Source organism: Neovison vison, chromosome 4 (genome assembly GCF_020171115.1).
Source record: "Neovison vison isolate M4711 chromosome 4, ASM_NN_V1, whole genome shotgun sequence".
NCBI classification, from domain to species: Eukaryota; Metazoa; Chordata; class Mammalia; order Carnivora; family Mustelidae; genus Neogale; species Neogale vison.
The window spans coordinates 60,545,155-60,567,111 of NC_058094.1; the positions used below are offsets into that span (position 1 = coordinate 60,545,155).

At 36.6% G+C, this 21,957-nt stretch overlaps 1 protein-coding gene across 4 annotated transcripts in view; it reads right to left on the reverse strand.

Moving 5' to 3' along the window:
* Positions 1 to 346: 346 nt before the first annotated feature.
* Positions 347 to 21,957, reverse strand: part of TERF1 (telomeric repeat binding factor 1) — a 34,196-nt gene continuing 12,585 nt past the window's right edge. For 2 of the 4 annotated variants that reach the window (XM_044245464.1, XM_044245461.1), the window contains 6 exons: positions 18,712 to 18,861; positions 17,518 to 17,624; positions 13,795 to 13,851; positions 12,162 to 12,253; positions 5,579 to 5,685; positions 347 to 1,331 (listed from right to left, as the gene is read on the reverse strand). In XM_044245464.1, the coding sequence (XP_044101399.1) occupies positions 1,155 to 1,331; positions 5,579 to 5,685; positions 12,162 to 12,253; positions 13,795 to 13,851; positions 17,518 to 17,624; positions 18,712 to 18,861 (690 nt within the window). In that variant the 3' untranslated portion in view covers positions 347 to 1,154. The remainder of the gene's footprint in view (positions 1,332 to 5,578; positions 5,686 to 12,161; positions 12,254 to 13,794; positions 13,852 to 17,517; positions 17,625 to 18,711; positions 18,862 to 21,957) is intronic. The other 2 variants (XM_044245463.1, XM_044245462.1) reach the window with 2 other exon arrangements.

Genomic DNA, 21,957 nt, shown 5'->3' on the forward strand with positions numbered 1-21,957 from the left:
ACGGGTCCATCTTGGCTCACGTCGCTAACTTTGGCGCTACCATCAACATGTCTGTAATAAACACTGACAGTAACGAGTGGTAATGGGATAGATGGAATCAGGAAGTATACAGTAATTATCCACATTTCTGTTTACTATATGCATAAAGACATAACTTCAGGAACAAGAAAGTAATGTGTGCAACTTTAATAAGAAATGAAATTTAAATTATTAAATACTACCATTTAACTGTGTACACCAGTACTTCAGTATTTCCACTCATTAAATAAAACACATGTAACTCAAAACGCTAATTCTTCACTTGTGACTAAATTCTCTGAAGAATAAAATGCTGTGAAAACCCAAAACTGTTCAGTATATTATGGATGACCTTGTTTATTTAGCAATTACCACAGACATTAAAATGATCATGGGTAATACTAATTTAAGCATTTATAGAATACCACTTGGGCCCAATACTGATGTATTAAATGAAAATACAGAAAAAAAAGTCAATGAAACTGGCATTTATGACACCAGGTTAAAAGCAGATTTAAAACCATGTTTATCAAAGTTTTAACACTGGAACAAAGTTAAATGTACCTAATGAGACATGAAGCTGTTCTTGATAATAGTACAAACCTTTCCTCCTATGGGTATTACTATTTTTAAGTTACCTCCTCTAAATGAAACAACTGAAAGGAAAATTTAAGTATGTTACAACTCATGGATTACTTTTATACAGGCATCATTCTATATACAAATGTATTAGTAACTAATATATTAAGGCCCTAAATCAAGTCATAGAGAAACTTCACTTGAATGTGTGTTACAAAGATGAAGTGAGCCTACAAACACAGAATAGGTTAATGGGAATAAATATATTTTTTCAACTTTCTTTTAATCGGAATAGGATTTGAGGATAGGGTTACTGAAAGCACAAGGGTTCAACAAATTTATATTTTATCAAAGGAAAAAGATTCTTAAAGAATGCAATGATGGCATTTCACCTTACTCTTATAGCGTAAGTCTTCGTATTAGTCAAAGTGATACTATAATGATACTGTAATGCTTTAGACAAAAATTTTAAGACACATCAATGACCACCGACTTTCAAACAAAAGGCAGTGACCAAAATATTTAACTGTCCTTTTACCAAGCTTTTACAAAAACATTTAGTCTTCACTGTCTGAGCAAATCAGTTTTAGCTTCTTCATAGTCCTCCATCTGTCTTTCAACATGACGCCTGTTCGGTTGTTGAACTTATAATGTAATAATATTTTAGACCAGTTTCCTTCTCCGTATTTCCTCACACCGGATCTCAGATTCTTGTCTTCTTCCCAAAGCCATGCCTTTTGATAAAATGCAGAACAGTTATTCACAGAAACAATTCTTTAAAAAACATACTTACTATAAATCCAACTTTTTTTTTTTTTTTAACATTTTATTTATTTATTTGACTGAGAGAGTGAGCACAAGCAGGGCGAGTGGCAGGTGGAGGGAGAGGGAGAAGCAGATTCCTGCTGAGGAAGGAGCCCAATGCTGGGCTCGATCCTAGGACCCTGTGATCATGACCCGAACCAAAGGCAGACACCTAATCAACTGAGCCACCCAGGTGGCTGTTTTTAATCAAAATAATATGAGTTTCTTAAGGATGGAAGAACTTGCATATGTATTTCTTAGATTTCTGCAAGAGCTTATGTTTATAAGATTTCTCAGGGTCCTTACTATTACAGTTCATTTCACATAAGCACAGAATAGCTCAGCTGCTCCAGATCAGATAGCTACAGAGTGACAGAGCTAATCCAACCCAATTCATCAGACTTTAAGCCTACACTGTCTCCTGCCATGCTTTTCTACAATTATTATCAAACTGCTATTCTCCCTTCGCCCTTTTAAAAAAAGATTTATTAATTCTGGAAAGAAAGAGAAAGAGAGAGATGGACAGAGTACATGCTCACAAGAAGAGGCAGAGGGAGAGAAGCAGACTCCCCGCTGAGCAGGGAGCCCAACCCAGGGCTCATCTGGATCCCACAACCCTGAGTTCATGACCTGAGCCAAAACCAAGAGTCAGACGCTCAACTGATTGAGCCACCCAGGCATCCCCAGACTAGTACTGCTTAGTACTAGTACTTCCCATGTAACTCTAAATAGAACTTATGAATATTTAATACTTAATATTTAATTTAAATTTTAATATTTAAATATTTATTATTTTACTAATGAACCCAGTAAAAACCCAGGTCTATGTTAGGTAAAGTATACACAGCCATAAACCTCAGATTTTCCTGAAAACAAATTCTTAAAAATGCAACTAAAAAAGATTAATTCAAAACATACTGTTTTCTTTTGGAGAAAACGGCTAAAAATTTTTAAAAAATCAAATTAGGACCATACATAGGAAAAAAATTCTTGATAGCTGGCTTTTGCTACAAGTGACCAACTAACCTACCCCTTTTGCTGACATGCTTAAGGAGCAAATGACTATCTGAGTGATTATGTACTGTGTCAAGACTAGGATTAATTTCCCCAGCTGAATTTCCTATTTTCTTTTTTTTTTCTTTTTTTGAATTTCCTATTTTCTTTAAAAATCCATTCATCAAGTCGTGAAAAGATAGTGTAAGGATTTCGCTTACATGAGGTATCTAGAATAGTCAAACTCACAGAAACAAAGTAAAATAGTGGATGCCAGGGGATGGGAAGAAGGGAGAATGAGAAACTGTTTAATGGGTACAGAGTTTTAGATTCACAATATGAAAAAGTCAGAAACTGGTTGCATAAACAATGTGAATGCATTTAATGCCACTGAACCATACACTTAAGAAGGATTAAGAAAAATTTTGTTATTATGTTACAAAGCTATAAAAAAGTTAAAAAAGGATCAAAGAACTTTACAGACATTTCTCCAAAGATCCACAAACGGCCAATAAGTACATGAAAAGATGCTTAACATCACTAACCATTAGGGAAATGCAAATCAAAACCACAAAACACTACCTCACACCCATTTTCACATCTATCATCAAAAACCCCCCTCAAAAAACAAAAAAAAAATACCACAGAAAAATACTAAGTATTGGTAAGGCTGTGGGGAAATTGTAACTCTTACGCACTGTGGGAAGGAATGAAAAACTTGTGACCACTGTGGAAAGCAGAATGGTAGTTCCTCATAAAAAATTAAATAAAATTATCATGTGATCTGGTAATTCTACTTGTGGTATATTCTAGAAGAACTGAAAACAGGGACTTGAAGAGAAATCTGTACACACATGTTGGTAACAGCGTTAGGAGGCAAAAGTTGGAAGCAACTCAAGTTATCTGCTGATGGATGGATGGATAAACAAAATGTGGTATGTAAATATAGTGATATCATTTATCCTTAAAAAGTAAGTTAATTGTGACACATACTGTAACATGGATGAAACCTGAGGACATTACGCTAAGTGAAGGAAGTCAAACACAAAAGGACATTATTGCAGGATTCCACTTGCAGGAGAGGTACATAAAACAGTCAAACTTGGAGACAGCAAGTAGAATGGTGGTTGCCAGAGGCATGGGAGAGGGGCAAATAGGGAGTCAGGGTTTAATGGCTATAGCTTTGTTTTGTTTTTAAAGATTCTTATTTATTTGACAGAGAGACACAGTGAGAGAAGGAACACAAGCAGTGGGAGCAGGAGAGGGTCGCCAAGCAGGGAGCCCGATGGGAACTCGATCCCAGCACCCTGGGATCATGACCTGAGCCGAAGGCAGATGCTTAATGACTGAGCCACCCAGGTGCCCCTAATGGATATAGTTTTTGTTTTTCAAGTTGAAAAGTGTTCTGTGGATGGATGATGGTAATGGCAAAACAATATGAATGTGTTTAATGCCAATGAACTATATATACTTTAATAAAGTTAAGTGTAAATTTTGTTACGTATATTTCACTACAATTAAAAAATTTGAACTCAGTTGTCTGATGCACTGTTAAAAAGAACTAAGGTGGCTTCAAGAAGACAAACCTGAGATGAAAACTCTCGTGTACGGCTCAATGCCATAAAACTGGCACTGACCATAATTAAACCCCTTGTAGAAGTTTGTCTGAGGTGCCATGTCTTGGCAACCGGGCTGTCTTGAGTGCATGGTGCGCATGGCTAACTGATCTCTAGACAAAGACCAAGAGGACATCCTCCAGTGGCAGTCTGCGGTGACCAACCCAGCCACTTCTCTCATCAGTCACCACTCCTACAAATTTCAATTCACTGCTTGTCACTGATGCAAAATCAAAGGAGATGTCCGTGTGTGGGTGAGGAGTTTAAAAAAGAGAGAGATGGATTTACCGATTAAAAGTACTTCAGCAGTGGGTTATTAATCTTTGGGGTCACATAAATCTTTGAGAATAATAAAACCTATGGATCCATTTCACAGACCAGTGAAGACATACACAACCTCACATAACATTTCAGAGGCCACTTACACTAACCTTAAAATATCACTTTTATAGTCCCCAAGTTAAGAATTTCTGTTGTGTAAGAAGCTGCTACAGTTTTCCTCAATTTTAAAAAGTAGTCCTTGGTTCATGCAAATTTCATATATATGACAGTTTTTCTTGTTCAAATATGAATGAATTACCTTTAATAGAGTGCACAGATGATATCTGATACAATACAAAAGCTCATGAAGTAGGAATTGCTTGCTATGTTCACTTCAGACACAAAAGATATTCCCAGTAACCTGGAATTTGACCCTAGCCTGTGTCTCAACATGAACTATTAACAAATAGCTTTTCAAAGGGGTAAGAGAAAATCTCATTTAAATAAAGGAGAATAAGAAAAAAGTACTAGATCACCTTCAACTTCTAGCTATGATAAAAAGGACTAGATTTATTCACTTGCTATAAAAAAACTAGAAAATCAGATAAAATACAAGAAACAATGGTTTGAGGCACTGGACAGATGGCATAGGACTATAATCACTAAGTGCAGAAATGAAGTGAGTCCTAAAATTGACCTATCTTAACTTTCTGAATAGAAAAATTTCCTATCAAATGGTTTCTTCTTTTTTTAAAGCACAGAAGGACCATATTTAAACTGGATCCCGAGGGGCGCCCAGATAGCTCAGTGGGTTAAGCCCCTGCCTTCAGCTCGGGTCATGATCTCAAGGTCTTGGGATCAAGCCCTGCATGGGCTCTCTGCTTGGCAGGGAGCCTGCTTCCCCCTCTCTGCCTGCTTGTGATCTCTCTCTCTCTATGTCAAATAAATAAATAAAATCTTTTTTAAAATAAATAAATAAATAGGATCCTGATTAGGAAGATATGACTATAAAAGCTTATACTGTGGATTTAAGTCCCACTTTACATTGATAAATAGACCTTATGATAGTATCACAATAATTCTAAATAAATGTCATTATCAAAATCCAACTTAGGGCTGTTTTAAAAATATAAGTGAAGTATTTTTTTTTTTTTTGGAACTTAGGACTAGCCAATTAATCCAACATGGCAAAATCAAAGATGGTGAAGTGGAAACATTTTACATTCAAGATCTTCCATGGTTGAGCAGAAATAATTTGAAATAATTGAATTAATGTCCATTAAGTCTTATTTAAATATAATAAATACCTGTTTTTTCCTAGATTGTGGTTTTTTAGAAGTTTCTGGCTGACTATTCAAAACATGTCGTCTCTTATTTTCAGCAGCTTGTCTCCTGAGTCTTTTCATTCTTTCACCTAGAAGTAGAAAAAATCATCAAAAATTGCTTCACATTAAAATAAAAAGGGGGATATTTTTAAAGGTTACCATGAAATTCTATCTAGTACTTAGCTATTTTAAATAAAAAGAACTCTATCTGCTTAATTTTTTCCCCTTTGAATCTGGAAGCAGCAGAGTACAATGCAAAGATCAGTTTCTGAAAATAGTGGATATTGAATGCTGATTCTTTTATGTCTTTAAACAAGTTATCTCAACCTCCCAGAACTTGTCCTTTTTCATCATCTGTTAAAAAACGGAATAATATTTTATCTTAAAGGATTGTTGAAATTTTCTTAATGTTTAAGGAATATTTAACCTTTTAAGAACTACAGCCCTTCCTTCATTTCTTCTTTCTTAGTTATAGTCAGTTTAGTAAGACAAGATGTATACGTAACTGAAAAGAGAACTGTTAACTGAAAAAAATCTGTTCATATAAAAAATCTTAAAGAATCTACAAACAGAATTAAAGAGTTTAGATGGCTGGATAGAAGATCAATAAACAAAGCTCAACAGTATTTGTTCATCAGCAATAGTTAAAATATTTGAAACAATCAAAAAGATAATATTTACAATACTAACAAAATATATAATATTCTTAGGGATGTCTAGCAGTGGTCAAAATCTCTATGTAGTAAAATAAAAATCTCCATCATATATGTGTGTGTATATATATATATATACACTACACATTATAAGAAAAAAAAAGACAAACTAAATAGTGTAATATGCTTCTGTTCGTGCATAGGAAGACAACATAATTAATATAAAGTCTATAATTAATACCAATATATAATAACTGTGTTTGTTCTTTCCAAAAGTACTTACTGTTAAAATGCACTTTCAAATGAAAATTTCAACAGGGCTTTTTGTAGAACTTAACATTATTCTAAAATTGTATGTGTTATGAGTAGTTCACCACCAGCCCTGAGCATCCCTGCAGTTTTTGCTGAATGTACAAGGTTTATTTGTTTCCTGATACTAAACAGTTTTGTAGTCAAATAGCCACCCAAGTAGGTCAAAGGAACCAAAGCCTGACCACCATGTAACTACCCTCTCTTGGGGAGGGGACTGGCTGTTTTGCTATCCCATTTTGCAATCCTGTTTTGCTGCTTACTCCAAAAAAGGCAGGCCTTGGCACAAGTTTCTCAGTTACAGTACAACCTATCTGCCTGCACAGCATTGATCTGGAGCCACCGCACTGCCTGTGGGACTTGGAATAAAGAATCCAGCACAATTATGCTGATACCATGCTACTTGTGCTGTAATAAACTGTTTTGCTCTGACTCGTTAAGTCGTATTGGCTACTTCTGACACCTGTGGAGTGGCAGCAGGTTTTCCCTGACAACATGGAAGATTAAAACACCAAGAACTGTCAAGGTATTCCTGAAGAACAGTAAAATGAAGGGAATTTCCCAACCAAATACTGAGCTATTATGAAACTACAGTAATTTAGACAATCTGACATTGATGCAGGAACAGACCATATGTGCTGGTCAGGCTCTAGTCAGGAAAATGGAAACCACACTAGTTACAAACAGAGATTTTCATACTGCAAATTGTTTAAACAGGCGCTAGAAGACTAAAAAGGCAGAAAAGGAAATTAACAAATTAGCACAGATTAATAATTAATAACGAAATTCATAATTACAGGTTTTAATATTCTCTCAGTAATTGGTGGAACGAACAGGCAAAAATAGGCAAGCACACACAAAATCTGAACAGCACTATGAATCGACTTGACCTGATATTTTATAAAAGAATTCACATTCAAGTGCATATCAACACTCACCAACACAGACCCTACCATGTACTAGAAAACAAATCTTAAATTAAAAAAAGAATCCTACAAAGTATATTCTCAGTCCCAAACAGAATTAAATTGGAAAGCACTAAAAGAAAGACCTTTTGAAATACCCTTAATTATTTGGAAATTAAACAGACAGCTAGCTTCTAAACAGCCCAGAAGTCAAAGAGAAAGTCTTAAGGAAATGAAAAAAATATTTTGGACTAAATGAAAAAACAACATCTCAAAATCTGTGGGATGAAACTAAAGCAGTAATTAAAGGGGAGTTTATAGCATTAAATGCACATATTAAAAAAGATCTGGGAATCTATGAATAATAGGCAACTCACATACAAAGAGGGAAGAAAGGCTGATATTAGACTTGCCCATAGCAGCACTTGTAAAGTCAAAAAATGGATCGGTATCTGCAAAGTTTTAAGGAAAGTACCTCTGAAGAATATTATGTTTAGCTAAATTTCCCTTTAAGCAAAAAAAAGTACACACTCAAGGTACAGCATAGTCCCTATGCCAGTGGTTTTTTTAATTGTAATAATGAAGTATGGAAACAGATGGTATCTACCGTTGGAGTAAGCACAGCATAATACATAGAGCTGTCCAATTATTACACTAAACACACGCAACCAACGCAACATTGTGTGTCAACTATACTTCAATTTAAAAAAAAAAAAGAAAAGAGAAAGAACATCTTCCTCTTCAGTGATGACAGGAGAATCTGTCAGGGGTTGCCACTTGAAGAGAGTCTTCCCGGAAGGGAAGCCATCACAGAGGAAAGTGGAGCTGAGGGACACAGAGGAACCAGGTCTGACAAAAATGCTTGAGTAGCTGGATCCAGCCAGCCACACTTGTCGCTAGCTAACATACCTCTGAAATTATGAGTACGAGGCAGTAAATTCCCTTTCTCACCCCAAGACGAAAAAAGAAGAGCAGAGCTTCTCAGTGATGTAAATATTTAGAAATATAGTACTTATAATCCCATCTTTTTTTAAAAAAATGTAGCAGAACAAGAGTTATAGAATGAGGACATGACGGTCAAAGGATTGGTAATCAGCAATAAATCAGTTTAAATAGATTAAACTACTTTGGAAATTATGGCTAGAGAAGAGAATTCTACAAACTTTTATCATACAAAATAATTTAAAAATTAATTCAATTATTAATTTCAAGCAATTGAAAAACTGGGAATTAGCGGGAGAAGTTTTTGTTGTTGTTGGCTAATACCACCCTTTTTATTTTTATTTTTATTTATTTATTTATTTATTTTTTTAAAAGATTTTATTTATTTGACAGACAGAGATCACAAGTATGCAGAGACACAGGCAGAGAGGAGGCAGAGAGGAGGAAGCAGGCCCCCCGCCGAGCAGAGAGCCTGATGAGGGGCCCGATCCCAGGACCCCAAGATCATGACCTGAGCCGAAGGCAGAGGATTAACTCCCTGAGCCACCCAGGCGTCCCATAATACCCCCTTTTTTAGATAAAGTCCTTCAACAGTCTAAAATTTAAATTTAAGATTACAGAGGCAACCTGATTCAACCTCTTGAAGCATTTTAAATTCTATATCCCTTCATTTTGGAGGAATCATACAGATTATTGATATACTTCTTATGAAATAGCATTTACATGAAATTCAAAATGTTAATGTGTTTTAAAGTAACATGTAATCTAATCACATTTTTCTGAATTTTTGACTATTTTTCCACTGACATAGTCTAGTCCAGCAATTAAAAGCACGGGCACTGCAGACAGTGTCCGATTTTGCCTGGCCAGTTCAGCTGGCAGAGCATGAACTTCTCGATCTTGGGGTTGTGACTTCAAGCCCCATGTTGGGCATAGAGCTTACTTAAAAAGGTCATTTTTTTTCTTTTTTAGATTTATTTATTTGAGAGGAAAAGAGAGAGTGTGCACAGGTAGGGGGAGTAGCAGACATGGAGAAGCAGGCTCCCACTCAGCAGGGAGCCCCAAAATGGGGCTTGATTCCAGGATCTTGAAATCATGACCTAAGCCGAAGGCAGATACTTAACTCACTGAGCCACCCAGGCACCCCAAGGTTAACTGCAAATTCTAGTTTGGTTCACTATTTCTGTGACCAAGTATATTTTACTTAATTTCTTTTTGTAGTGGCTTCACCTGTAAAATGGGGATGAATTTTTTAAAAAAAGGTACTTGTAAGGTTGTTGAAGATTAAATGAGTTTACACATCATTTCACTGAATGCTGGTAAGTATTTTCTGCACAGAAAGAATTTAGTTGATTTTCTTTCTTTCAAGTTCTCTGAATCATCTGATTTTTTAAAAGTACATGGCAATTTTACAAATCTGAAAAAATTCAGCATAAACAAAACTAATATCCTCTATGAAGAGAGAGGATACTGCATACCTTTTAAGCAAACTAGAAGTAAAAAAAAATGTGTATGCATATATTACTAACATCTAACAAAAAGTTGAAAAATGTACTAAAACTCAGGATCTTCTAGGCTCAATATCCACAGTCACTGTCAAACCAGTCTGTAATGAGATTACAGTTCTTAGAGTTTAACTACTAATCAACTACTTAGAATCTAAAAAAATGTACTTCTACTTCTTTGAATTTTGTATTATGAAATTAAAAGTCCAGAATCCCCAAATTATTTTAGCTTAGAATTATGATTCCTAGCCATTTTGCAGTAATAGATGCAGACACAATTTTGGAATAACAACATGAAGCAGTTATTTGAGTTTAACTTTACCATTTTTAAAATGAAGACAACAGTATCTATGGATGTAAATGTTTTAGAGCTTTAATTTACAAATACTAGTTAATACTGGCCCTGTCACCAGCCATCAATTAAGAATGTATTCAATTAATACTTATTGCAGCCCTACTATGTCCCTGGTATCAAGCTGGTGCATCTATTATTTTCATATTGACCACAAGCTGCTAGGTGTGGATCAATGAAGTTTAAAAAAAATCCTTGCATGCATGTACTTGTTCATTCGTTCATTCCCACAGTATCTAGAATGTAGTGTAGGTTCCATGAACATTTGCTGACTGAATACATACCAAGGAGAAACTTACAATCAAATCGTAATTTAAGGGACGCCTGGGTGGCTCAGTTGATTAAGCCATTGCCTTCAGTTCAGTCACAATCCCAGGGTTCTGGGATCAAGTTCCACATTGGGCTCCTTGCTCAGCAGGGAGCCTGCTTCTCTCTCTGCCTCTGCCTGCCACTCTGCTTGTGCGTGCTCTCTCTCTCTGTGACAAATAAATAAATATTTTTTTAAAGATTTGTAATTTAAAACAATTATGGACTTTTTAAAAGATTTTTTAATCTATTCATTTGAGAGAGAGAGAGAGAGAGAGACAGAGCACAAGAAGGGGAGGCAGAAGCAGACTCCCCACTGAGCTGGGAGCCCGACATGGGGCTAGATTCTGGGACCCTGGAATCATGATCTGAGCCGAATGCAGGTGCCCAACTGTCTGAGCCACCCAGGTGCCCCTATGGACTACTTTTAAGGATTTTTTTGTTGGTTATTGTTGCGTGTTTTTTAAAATCAAGCAATGTCTTTTGTAAGAATAAATTCTAAATCCAATAAGGAGGGTAGCTAGATTCCACAGTCAATCGTCATTATTCATGGATTCTGTATTTGTGAATTTACTTCCCTGCTAATAATTTGTACCTCTAAAATCAATACACTTTTGTATATTATGCTTTTGTGGTCACTGGTGGACATGAACAGAGCAAATAAAAAAGGGGACGCCTGGCTGGCTCAGTGGGTTAAGCCTGTCTTCGGTTCAGGTCATGATCTCGGGGTCCTGGGATTGAGCCCCACATCCGGCTCTCTGCTCAGCAGGGAGCCTGCTTCCCCCTCTCTCTCCGCTTGCCTCTCTCTCTGCCTGCTTGTGATCGCTGTAAAAAAAAAATTATCTTACCTGATATGTGTGCTCCCAGCTAAGCTTAAGCAAAGTGATGCTTTGCCTTCATGTTTTAGCAATGTTATAAATAACTGTCTTTTTTAGAGTCTACTTAATGCAACAATTTGTGTTTTGGGGTACTATAGCTTTTTAAAATGGCCCCAAGATGTATTGTGGAGATGCTGTTCCTAGGTGAAAGAACACTAGAATGTTCCCAACAGAAAAAAAAATGTGTGTTAGAAAGCTTCATCTAGGCATGAGTTACACTGCTACTTGACCACAAATTCAAGGTTAATGAATCAACATTATATATTAGTATCTTTAAACAGAAACACAGAAACACACTGAACAAGGGTATGTATTTATCAGCTGACAAAACTGGTGACAAGAGGCTGAAAGGAATCTAACCCTGTAATTCCCCAGTAATGTTTAGTATTCACCAACCACAGTAACTTTACAGAACGTAACTATCATGATAACCATGGTATGTTTCAGATTAAGTAAATATTTCAAGTTGCTGAATAAAGTTAAGGTAGAGAAGCAGTGTACCATCATAGCATAAGTACTCTAAGTTAGTCAATCAGAATAGCTAACTTTCTAAATTAAGTAATAACTTTCTAACTCTATGAAGGTATGGCATTTAATCCTTTGTGCTTTGGTTTTCTGAAGTGTCTCTGGGTGTTGTAGTAGGGAGGGCAGGGGCTGGACCACTTTCAAGGACACATCAATTCTCTACTTCTAAAACTGTACTATGAGTACTCACTTTGAAGAATTTCCATTCCTTCTTCTTCCCTTCTAAAATCCTGTTGTTGGCTTCCGCGTTTTGATTTAGATAGAATGAGCTTCTTGTGACACCTAAATTGAACAAAAAAGCATGGGATTAGCTCCACCAAGAGTAGAAAAGCAATGAAAGAAGCTAGCTGACTTGTCTTAATCTCTATTTCAGGACCTCCTTCTACTTTGCCCTGTTTCCTCTGGTGCTCTGAGTGCTCCATCTTAACTTTTGGCCTCTTAAAATTTCTGTTGTCTGGCTTCCCTCTCCTCCCATCACTTATTTTCTCCATCTCAGCTACTTAGAAATCAAGATTCATTTGGCCTTCTAATTAGATAGGTGAAGAAAAAAAAAAAATCCTCAGACTGTCAGCTATTAACTTTCATTCTCTCCTAAATTCTAAAATTCCTTTACACATAATGATAGGTATCACTTATCTTCACAGCTTCTAAAAGGAGTGTTTTTTTAAAATGAAGGTTGTTTGGAAACAGTGTGGCAAAATTTTGACAACCCTGCAAAGTTGGTATTATTCCAATTTTATAAAGGAGCCAGTTTAGATGAAAAAATTAGTTCACCTAAACTTAGGAAATGATTTTATCACCACCTAAAATCTGTATCATTACCTAAGTACCCATGCATGAAACCTACTAATCCGTTCCCTTCCTCCCCAAACTTTCTATTGTGCTCTCTGGAATGCCATTCTCAAACTCTTCACCAGTTCTCTTACCTCTTCGCTTTGCCTAAAATTTCCTTTACAGAGAATATTTCTCTGTGGCTGGCTCAAGTAGACCGGCCTTCTACCTTCTTTGAACACAGGGTTCCAGAGGTGGGTGTCTATACTTTCCATTTCCTAACAAATGCCACTTTCAGGATCCTGCCTCCATAAGAAATCTTAGCCCTTATGGATTCATTCTACTAATGTGTACCATCATCTACCATACTTCAGAGTTATTCAGACCCTTGCAAACACTTTTCATCATTCATGGATCTTTTTCTACACTCAAGTGATGGTTTTATCATGTTATTTCCATGTTCTTGTGGATAACCCATATATAATCCTGACCTCTCAATTCCTCATTTCCAATGACTCCCCCACACACTAAATCAAAACCTCCCACTATGGTTCCTATTCAGCATCCTAACTGCTCTATCTCTAAAATCATTGATGTAGACCTTTTGTTCTCCAAGCCATGTTATATTGTCTGTCACAAAATTTCTAGTAGATTAAACACAGTGTTTCAAGTAATTTCATAAAATTAGAATTTGAGATATACATCAGAAATGTAACTGCCCCCAAACCCCTGGCAACATAACCTTGTTTCTAGGACAGAGTAAGAGTTTATTAAACATCTGCTTTAGGTTCAAGCACTCCCTATACATGTATGACAATAATGGCCTTGTGGAAACAATGTGTAACAACTCAGGATCCCAGAGGCAGGTCTCCATAGTTTGGAATTTCAAGACACATGAAGGTCTTGAATATCTGTTGAGATAAGCAGGCACCTACAATATTCTCTAAATTACACCATCAACATGACAGTTATTATAAAACATCTAGGTCTGCATGAAGTACTTCAATCAAAAATCTTAAAGACAAGAAAAGAAAAATATCCATTTACTTCACCTCAATAAGGACACTGTACCCCCTGAGAAGTCAGTTGCAGACTGTTTGTCACTAACACTTTAAAAAAAGAAAAAATATGTAAGAATGTAAACAAAAGAAACTTTTCACAAGGTCAATACTTACTACATAATCAAGTCATATTTCAATTTATACAAAGTATCTCTGGAAAGAAACCCTGGTAACATCAGGACATACAGAGTCCATTACAACATAGATAATTTTGCCCAGATGTACTTACCAGATATTAAATCAAGCTTTCACAAACGTTAAGTTAAGCAGAGTTAATGTTGTAACCAGGCATTCATGTCACTCTTTCAAAAACTCTCCCATGTCTCTTTATTTCCATGGATTTAAATTTAATTTCTTGCCCTCCCCACCAGCCTCCTACTGAACTTTTTAACAAGTCCCGCCCCAAGTTAAACTTAGCTTCCACAAACACAGCATAACCATTTACACCTTTGTGCCTTCACTGGAACTATTCTTCTATCCTAAAATGACATTTCCTCTTCGTCCAACTGTAAAAATCGTAACTATCCTTCAAGGCCCTGCACAATACTCACCCCTCCTTGAGGCTTCCATCTCAACTTCTTTAGCATTTAAGTCTATACATTTTAACAACAAATTATGTAATGTCTGCCTCAGTTCCCGTTTCCTGTCTATAATTCTTATTGCCTCAAAATAGTTTATAAGCTTTATCAAAGTTTTTATTTCATTTACCATTGATAATATGAAGGTTTCATCTTTCCTATTATTTGTCTGATTTTACAATCACATTTCTGATTCTACCCTTGTTCACCTGTGTCCTGCTGATTTTTGTCCTGATACTGGTGAATCTGATGCCTTACTTGTCCTGATTCTATTTGCTCCAGGGTGGTCTTGAGATTTGCTTGGTTCTTGATCTTCATTTTGTCTCTAATTTTATTCTCTGGGTCTACTGCATTGCAAATTCTAATATACACTTGGTACTTGAACTAAGTACCAAGGATACACAGCTAATTAAGAAACTTTGAAAGATTCTCAGTCTAGTGAGAAATACATAAAGATAAATAGGTATGTTACCATCCAGGAGAAGTCCTTTTATAGAAATGTGACTCAATGCTGTAGGAGCACAGAAGTGACAACTGATCAGAGAGCTCAGTAAAACATAGGGGATCTTTGAGTGAGGCCCTGAAAGGCAAGTAAGGAGCTGCCTTAAGACAACAAAATGAGGGGAATTCAAAACTGAAGCAAGAGACAGGCATGAAAAAGCTTTTAATATTTGAGGATCAGTGTTGCTAGAATTCTGTATTGCTAGAAAGTACCATGTATGTGGGCAGGAGAGGGTAAGCTTAGGGATAAGGTTGTATATGAAAAACAAACAAACAAAAACAGAAAGGGGCCTTGTAAGGCTTGCCATGCCAATAAACTCTAACTCATCTAGTAGGAAAAAGAAAGCCAAAAGAGATTATTAAGTTGGAAAGTGACTTAAATAGGTTTATTTTTATGGGACACTAATTCTAGAAGTCATGTCAAAGATGGATTTATATGGTACAGAGCTAAGTAATAACCTAGGATACAAGTAATAAAAACTATATTAAAGAAGCATCGAGATGGGATTTACAACACTTGGGGAGTTAACTGGATGTGTGAGGAGAGTCAGGATACGGAGAGAGATGAGAACATCAACAGTTCTGTTTACACATTAAATTGCGTCTTGTGTAAGAGACATCTGAAATAAGTGAGCAGTACTACATGAGAGTACATAGGAAATGTGTTCATTATCTGCATGAATCATAGCAAGCTTTAATTTGATTTTAAAGCAGTATTACACTGCGCTGGAAGGCTAGGCTCCACAATGTACTTGGTCTTGGTATTACTACTTAACTTTGATTTCCTAAACAGAATGAAATAATTTAGCCAATAAAAATGACCTCTTCTTCTTAAAAGGGATCTTAGAAAATAGTAAGACCTTAATAGAGTTTGGGTTTGGGGGAAGACCAGTGAGGGAGCAGATCACAGATAGGTAGGGACAAGGATAGACAATAATGACTAAGCTTAGTCCTGAGGTATAAGCAATGCATGTCCATCCAACTTGAAACCCAATCCGCACCTCTAAATAAGTAGTTGAGATGAGGAGCCTGCAGCACTCAAGTCACATGACCAAGAAAAAAGAGTGATATTACATCCACTGCCAAATCCATCCATCCAGAGATGACATGGATTTGACACCTGGCCTTGGGTTAAGGGTAGAAGAATAGAGGGAATGGACCATAGGTTCAACAGAAAAGAACTTGGTAGTGGTAGAGTTTATCTTCTTCAATAAGGTTAGCTTCTAAAGCCAAAACAAAAGGTAAAAATTTGAAAATCCCTAAAGAAATAATTTTAGAGACTGAATTTGTCTCTCAATACAGTAGTCCTCCTTATCTGTGGTTTTGCTTTCCAGTTTCTGTTACCCATGGCCAACTGCACCTGGAAGATGATTCTCCTCTTGACGATCTCATCATCCTAACACTATGTCATAATGACCAGGTCATGATGCCTGCATTGTTCTTCTTGCTTCATCTTATCACGTAGGCATTTTATCAGCTCACATCCTCACACTGTCTCAGAACTCAGATGTTCTGAGAGAGGAGAGACCATAATCACATAACTTTTACTACATTATACTGTTCTATTGTTGTTGTTAATCTCTTACTGTATCTAATTTATAAATAAACTTTATCACAGGTATGTATATATAGTTAAAAATATAGTATATAGAGAGTTTGGTACTTCCTGTGGTTTCAGGCCTCCACGGGGGGGTGGGGTGTGTGTGTGTCTTGGAATGCATCCCCCCCCACAGACAAGGGGAACTACTATGTATAGGCCCGACACAGCCCATTTCCCTCCAGCACTGAAGCAAATCACAATTTCCCCAGTTGAGCACCAGATGAAGTGGTTAGGCTACTACTGAAGATGTAGGAACAGTATCCTTTTTTCTTTTAAGATTTTATTTGTTCATTTGAGAGAAACAGAGAGAGAGAGAGCACAACCAGGGGAAGAGGCAGAGGGAGAAGCAGACTCCCCATTGAGCCAGGAGCCCTACATGGGGCTCTGTTCCCAGGATCTAGAGATCATGACCTGAGCTGAAGGCAGATGCTTAACCACCTGAGCCACGCAGGTGCCCCACGAACAGTATCTTAAAATACTAAAGGGGCACCCTGGGTGGCTCAGTGGGTTAAAAGCCTCTGCCTTCGGCTCAGGTCATGATCCCAGAGTCCTGGGATCGAGTCCCGAGTCAGGATCTCTGCTTCAGCCTGTTTCCTTCTCTCTCTCTCTCTCTCTCTCTGCCTACTTGTGATCTCTCTCTCTGTCAAATAAATAAATAAAATCTTTAAAAAAAAAAACAAAACACTAGAATAACCCTTAGTATAGTGAGGCACTGACGATGGCATGTGAGATCTGAGATCTAAGGGGCACAGAGGATTCAAGTTTCCAACCTCAACGCTGTTTCAGAGCCTACGTTGCCTAAGAATGGTAAATGGTATTACTCACACTATTTAAACTGTACTATTTTGCTTAGTACACATAACAATTTGTATAAATTATGAAGTAACTGCACAGTACTCCAAATATCCAAATGTTACTAATCATTAAAACATACCCTCTATAATAAAATTATTTTTGTTAAAAATGGCTCACTAGCAATACTTTCACATAAACATGAATCCATGAAAACAAACATGTATTAATGAATTTACGAACCTTTTTCCTACATCCAAATTAGCTTCAGTTTCCACTTCAACATTGTTACCATTAGGTTTATCTTGAGTTGTTCTTGCTTTTCTACTTTCCACTACTTTTGCTGCTGCCTTAAAAAATGGAGTTGTTGAAGAGAAAGGAATCCATTACACCATTCTGAACAAATAACATTAAAATTAAGCCTTCTAATTCTTTGATAGTCATAACTAAAGTATCTGGTCACCGGTCAAGAAAGGGACTGTGTTGTGTTTTCTCCAGTAACTATCATCAACAGCAGCTGTTTTAGTCACCTGCTTGGTTTATAAATCGTACGGAGAAGATTTCTTTGTACATCTGTTTGATACATGGGGCACTCAGTAGGCAATTTTAAGATAAAAGGTTACTTAGGAAAAAAAAAAATCAATAAAAAGTCCAGATAGGGGCAGCTGGGTGACTCAGTCTGTTAAGCATATGCCTCCTGATTTAGGCTCAGGTCATCATCTCAGCATCGTGGGACTGAGCCCTCCATCAGGCTCCATGCTCTGCACAGAGTGCGCTTGGGATTCTCTTTCTCCCCTGCCTCTCTAAACAAACTCTTTTAAAAATTAAATAAAAATTAAAAAATAAAAATTACAGGTATTTATACTCAATCAGTGCTCCCCTATAACATAAGTTAAAACTTTCTGAGGCCAAGACTGAGGATAAAATGTTACAAAAAAAATCTTTCTAGGGGCACCTGGGTGGCTCAGTGGGTTAAACCGCTGCCTTCGGCTCAGGTCCTGGGATGGAGCCCCGCATCGGGCTCTCTGCTCAGCAGGGAGTCTGCTTCCTCCTCTCTCTCTGCCTGCCTCTCTGCCTGCTTGTCATCTCTCTCTGTCAAATAAATAAATAAAATCTTTAAAAAAAAAAAAATCTTTCTAAAGGTCCTTCTTCAGTCTAAATCTTTTTTCTAAAAACATGCTAAAAATTCCTTTGATCTATTCTCCCCTCAACTTTTTATTTTGAAAAATTTCCCCAACTCTTATTTCAAAAAAGTTAAAAAATACTACAAAGATCACCAATAAACCCTTTAGATTCACTAATTGTAACACTGTCATTCTATAAAAATCACTAAATAAAATTCTGATTAGTTTTTAAGGATTTCTATTTCAAGTATTCTCCTTTATTATAATAATCTCTCCTTACTCTATTGTTAGAGTCTCTCTGAAATATGCATACCTTCATAAGAAAGGCTGATGATTTTTCATTTATCACAGAATTCACATAACTCTTAATTTTTTCCATCATGTTGTTGTAGCTGAAGTGCTGAAAAATTGAGTGGAATGTATCTCTCTGAGAGATTATCTTATGCAATTTCCTTTTTAAAGGCTAAAGACAATAGGAAAAATGAATTAACATGTAAATCACAAATAAGATGGTAGAAATGCTGTCTTATTTAATTCAAAAAAATCACATTATAAACTCAAAGACACATGAGATTTTTAAAAATTGTTTTAAATGGCCCATCAATGCATTTTTTTCTTACTTAAACTACTTTGTATTTCACACACATACGGAAGGATTAAAAAATAAATTATGAACTTGAAAGTCCATTGCCAAATTTAAGAAATAAAACATCATCTGTACTACTGAAGCCCTCTTTTTCTACCATAATGATTACACCTCTAGCTTCTCCTCTCCTCAAGGCAGCCATTATCCTAAATTAGAATTTACCATATCCACACATTCCTTTACACTTGCACTAAGAATGAAGGTAACCATAAATATATGGTACTATTTAGCATATGCGTATTTTTCTGAAACTTGCTATATTTGCTCAACTCTGTGACATTTATCCATGTTGATTTGATTTTTATAGGACTAGCTACTTTCACTCTCATTACAACATTCCACTTATCAAAAATAGCATTTATTCATCCATTCTTCCAGCCTTTTGAAAGCATTTAAAAGCTATTTTCTATTACTGCTATACTGTAAACATTTTTCTATAGGTCTTCTTGTGCACAGTACAAGCTTCTCTTGGACATTAGTTCTTTCAAGATTGGTTTTGCACAGTAAAAGCTACCAGACCTTCAAAAAATTCTACTTCTTAGTCTCTACTCCAGACCAACTGTTTTAGTGGGATCTGTTTGTTTGTTTGTTTTTATAAAACTTCATGGCTTTTAGGGGTGCCTGGGTGGCTCAGTTAGCTGAGTGACCAACTCTTGATTTCAGCTCAAGTCATGATCTCGGGGTACTGGGAATGAGTCCCAAGTTGGGCTCCGTACTCAATGGGGAGTCTGCTTAAAAGTCTCCTTCTCCCTCTGTCTTTCCCCCGCTACATGCTTTCTCTCTAAAATAAATCTTTAAAAGAAAATCTTCATGGCTTTTAAAAATGTGCAGTAAAAAAAAAAAAAAATTACTCTAGGGACTTATCTAGAAGTAGAATTGCTGGAATGTATACTCAGATTTTGCTAAAATGCTCTCAAGTTTATGAGCTAATTTACAGAACAGAGAAGGTATGGCAGCCTTACCATTTCTCCACTCTTTGAGCCAACTGTTAGTATTCTAAGGTATTTTAATCATTGCCAGCCTGAGGTTTAGTTAATACTATTTCAATATATTATGTGGGATTGCCCTGATTACTCATGCTAGTGAGGTTAAGCATTTCCTTTTACGCTTATTGGCTGTAAGCTTTTTTTTTTTTTTTTCTGTGCTGTACAGAGTGGGGTTTTTCAGTAACCTCACATGTTAAGGCAAAAAAAGTAGGGGCATGGAACCCAATAAACACATCAAACCTCTGTGGAGGTTTATACCTTAGAAACAAAAGCAAATTAGAAATAAACGGAGCCTTAATAAAATTTCAACCTACTCTGGACTCCGCTCAGTCCCTCAACAGATTAAGGTGATCACCCCCAACTCTATACAAGCATGCTCAAAGGTGCTCAACTTAACTATTCAAAGGAAGAGAAACCAAAACCCAATGTGATGCTACTACATATTTGCCAGAATGACTACAACGAAAACTACAGAGCAGGTCTGTGAAGCAAGTGGAACTCTTTCACACTACTGAGCGAACGGATATAACATAACCACTTTGGAAAACTGTTTGGCAGAATCTACTAAAACCGAGTATATGTATATCCCACAACCCACCAATTCTATTTCTAAGTATATATCCAACAGAAACACGTATTATTTGTTCTACAAAAGATGTGTAAAAGAAGGTAACAGGCCCAAACAGGAAGTAAATCAAATGTTTCTCAACAGTAGTATTCTTTTTTATTTTTTTTAAAAGATTTTATTTATTCATTTGACAGAGTTTACAAGTAGGCAGAGAGCGGGGGGAGGCAGGCTCCCTGCTAAGCAGACAGCCCGATGTGGGGCTCGATTCCAGGACCCTGGAATCATGACCTGAGCTGAAAGCAAAGGTTTTAACCCACTGAGCCACCCAGGCGTCCCTAAATTGCATATTCTAATAATGGAACAATGAGACTAAGTCAACTATTGTTACAAGCAACACCATGGATCAATCTTACATAAACTTGCTATATGGGGGCACTGGATGGCTCAGTCATTAAGTGTCCGCCTTCGGCTCAGGTCATGATCCCAGCGTCTTGGGATCGAGCCCTGCACTGGGCTCCCTGCTCAGAGGGAGTCTGCTTCTCCCTCTCCCACTCCCCCTCCATGTGTTCCCTCTCTCACTGTCTCTGTCACATAAATAAATAAAATCTAAAACAATAACAACGAAAAAAAAAAACCCTTGCTAAATGATTACATTACATAAAATATGGAAACAAGTAGAACTAATTTTGGATGTTACAAGTCAGGATAATGGCTATCCTTGAAAAGATGGGAGGGACAGTGACAGGAGGGTGTGGGCAATGTTCTTTTTCCTGATCTAGAGGGTCATTACAAAAGCATGTTTCTTTTGCAAAAACACATCTTTTTATACACTTATAGTACAGGTATGCTATTAATAGTATGCTACTGTTCAATAAACTTCACTAAAAATGTATAAAACTATTTTTTATTTCTTTAAGTAAAAATAAGCTCAATTTATTCTAACATTTTATTTTTAATATTTAAAGAACTAAGTTCAATTGATCTTAACATTACACATGAACTACTAATGATCACGTAAGAACCCTCTAGAAAAACGAGCTATACTGTTGTTTTTTCCTTTTTTTTCTGTGGGTGCCTGGGTAGCCCAGTAGGTTAACTGGCTGCCTTTAGCCCAGGTCATGACCCCAGGGCCACCAGACTCCCAGACCAGCGGGGAGCCTGCTTCTGCCCCTCCCACCTGCCCATGTAGGTGCTCTCTTTCTCTCTGTCTCAAATAAATAAATAAAATCTTAAAAAAAAAAAAAAGCTTTTTTTCTGTACCTATGCTGCCCAATATGGTAGCCATTAGCCACAGGTAGTTACTGAGCCCCTGAAATGTGAGACCTGAATTTAGACATAGGTAAAAAATACACACCAGAT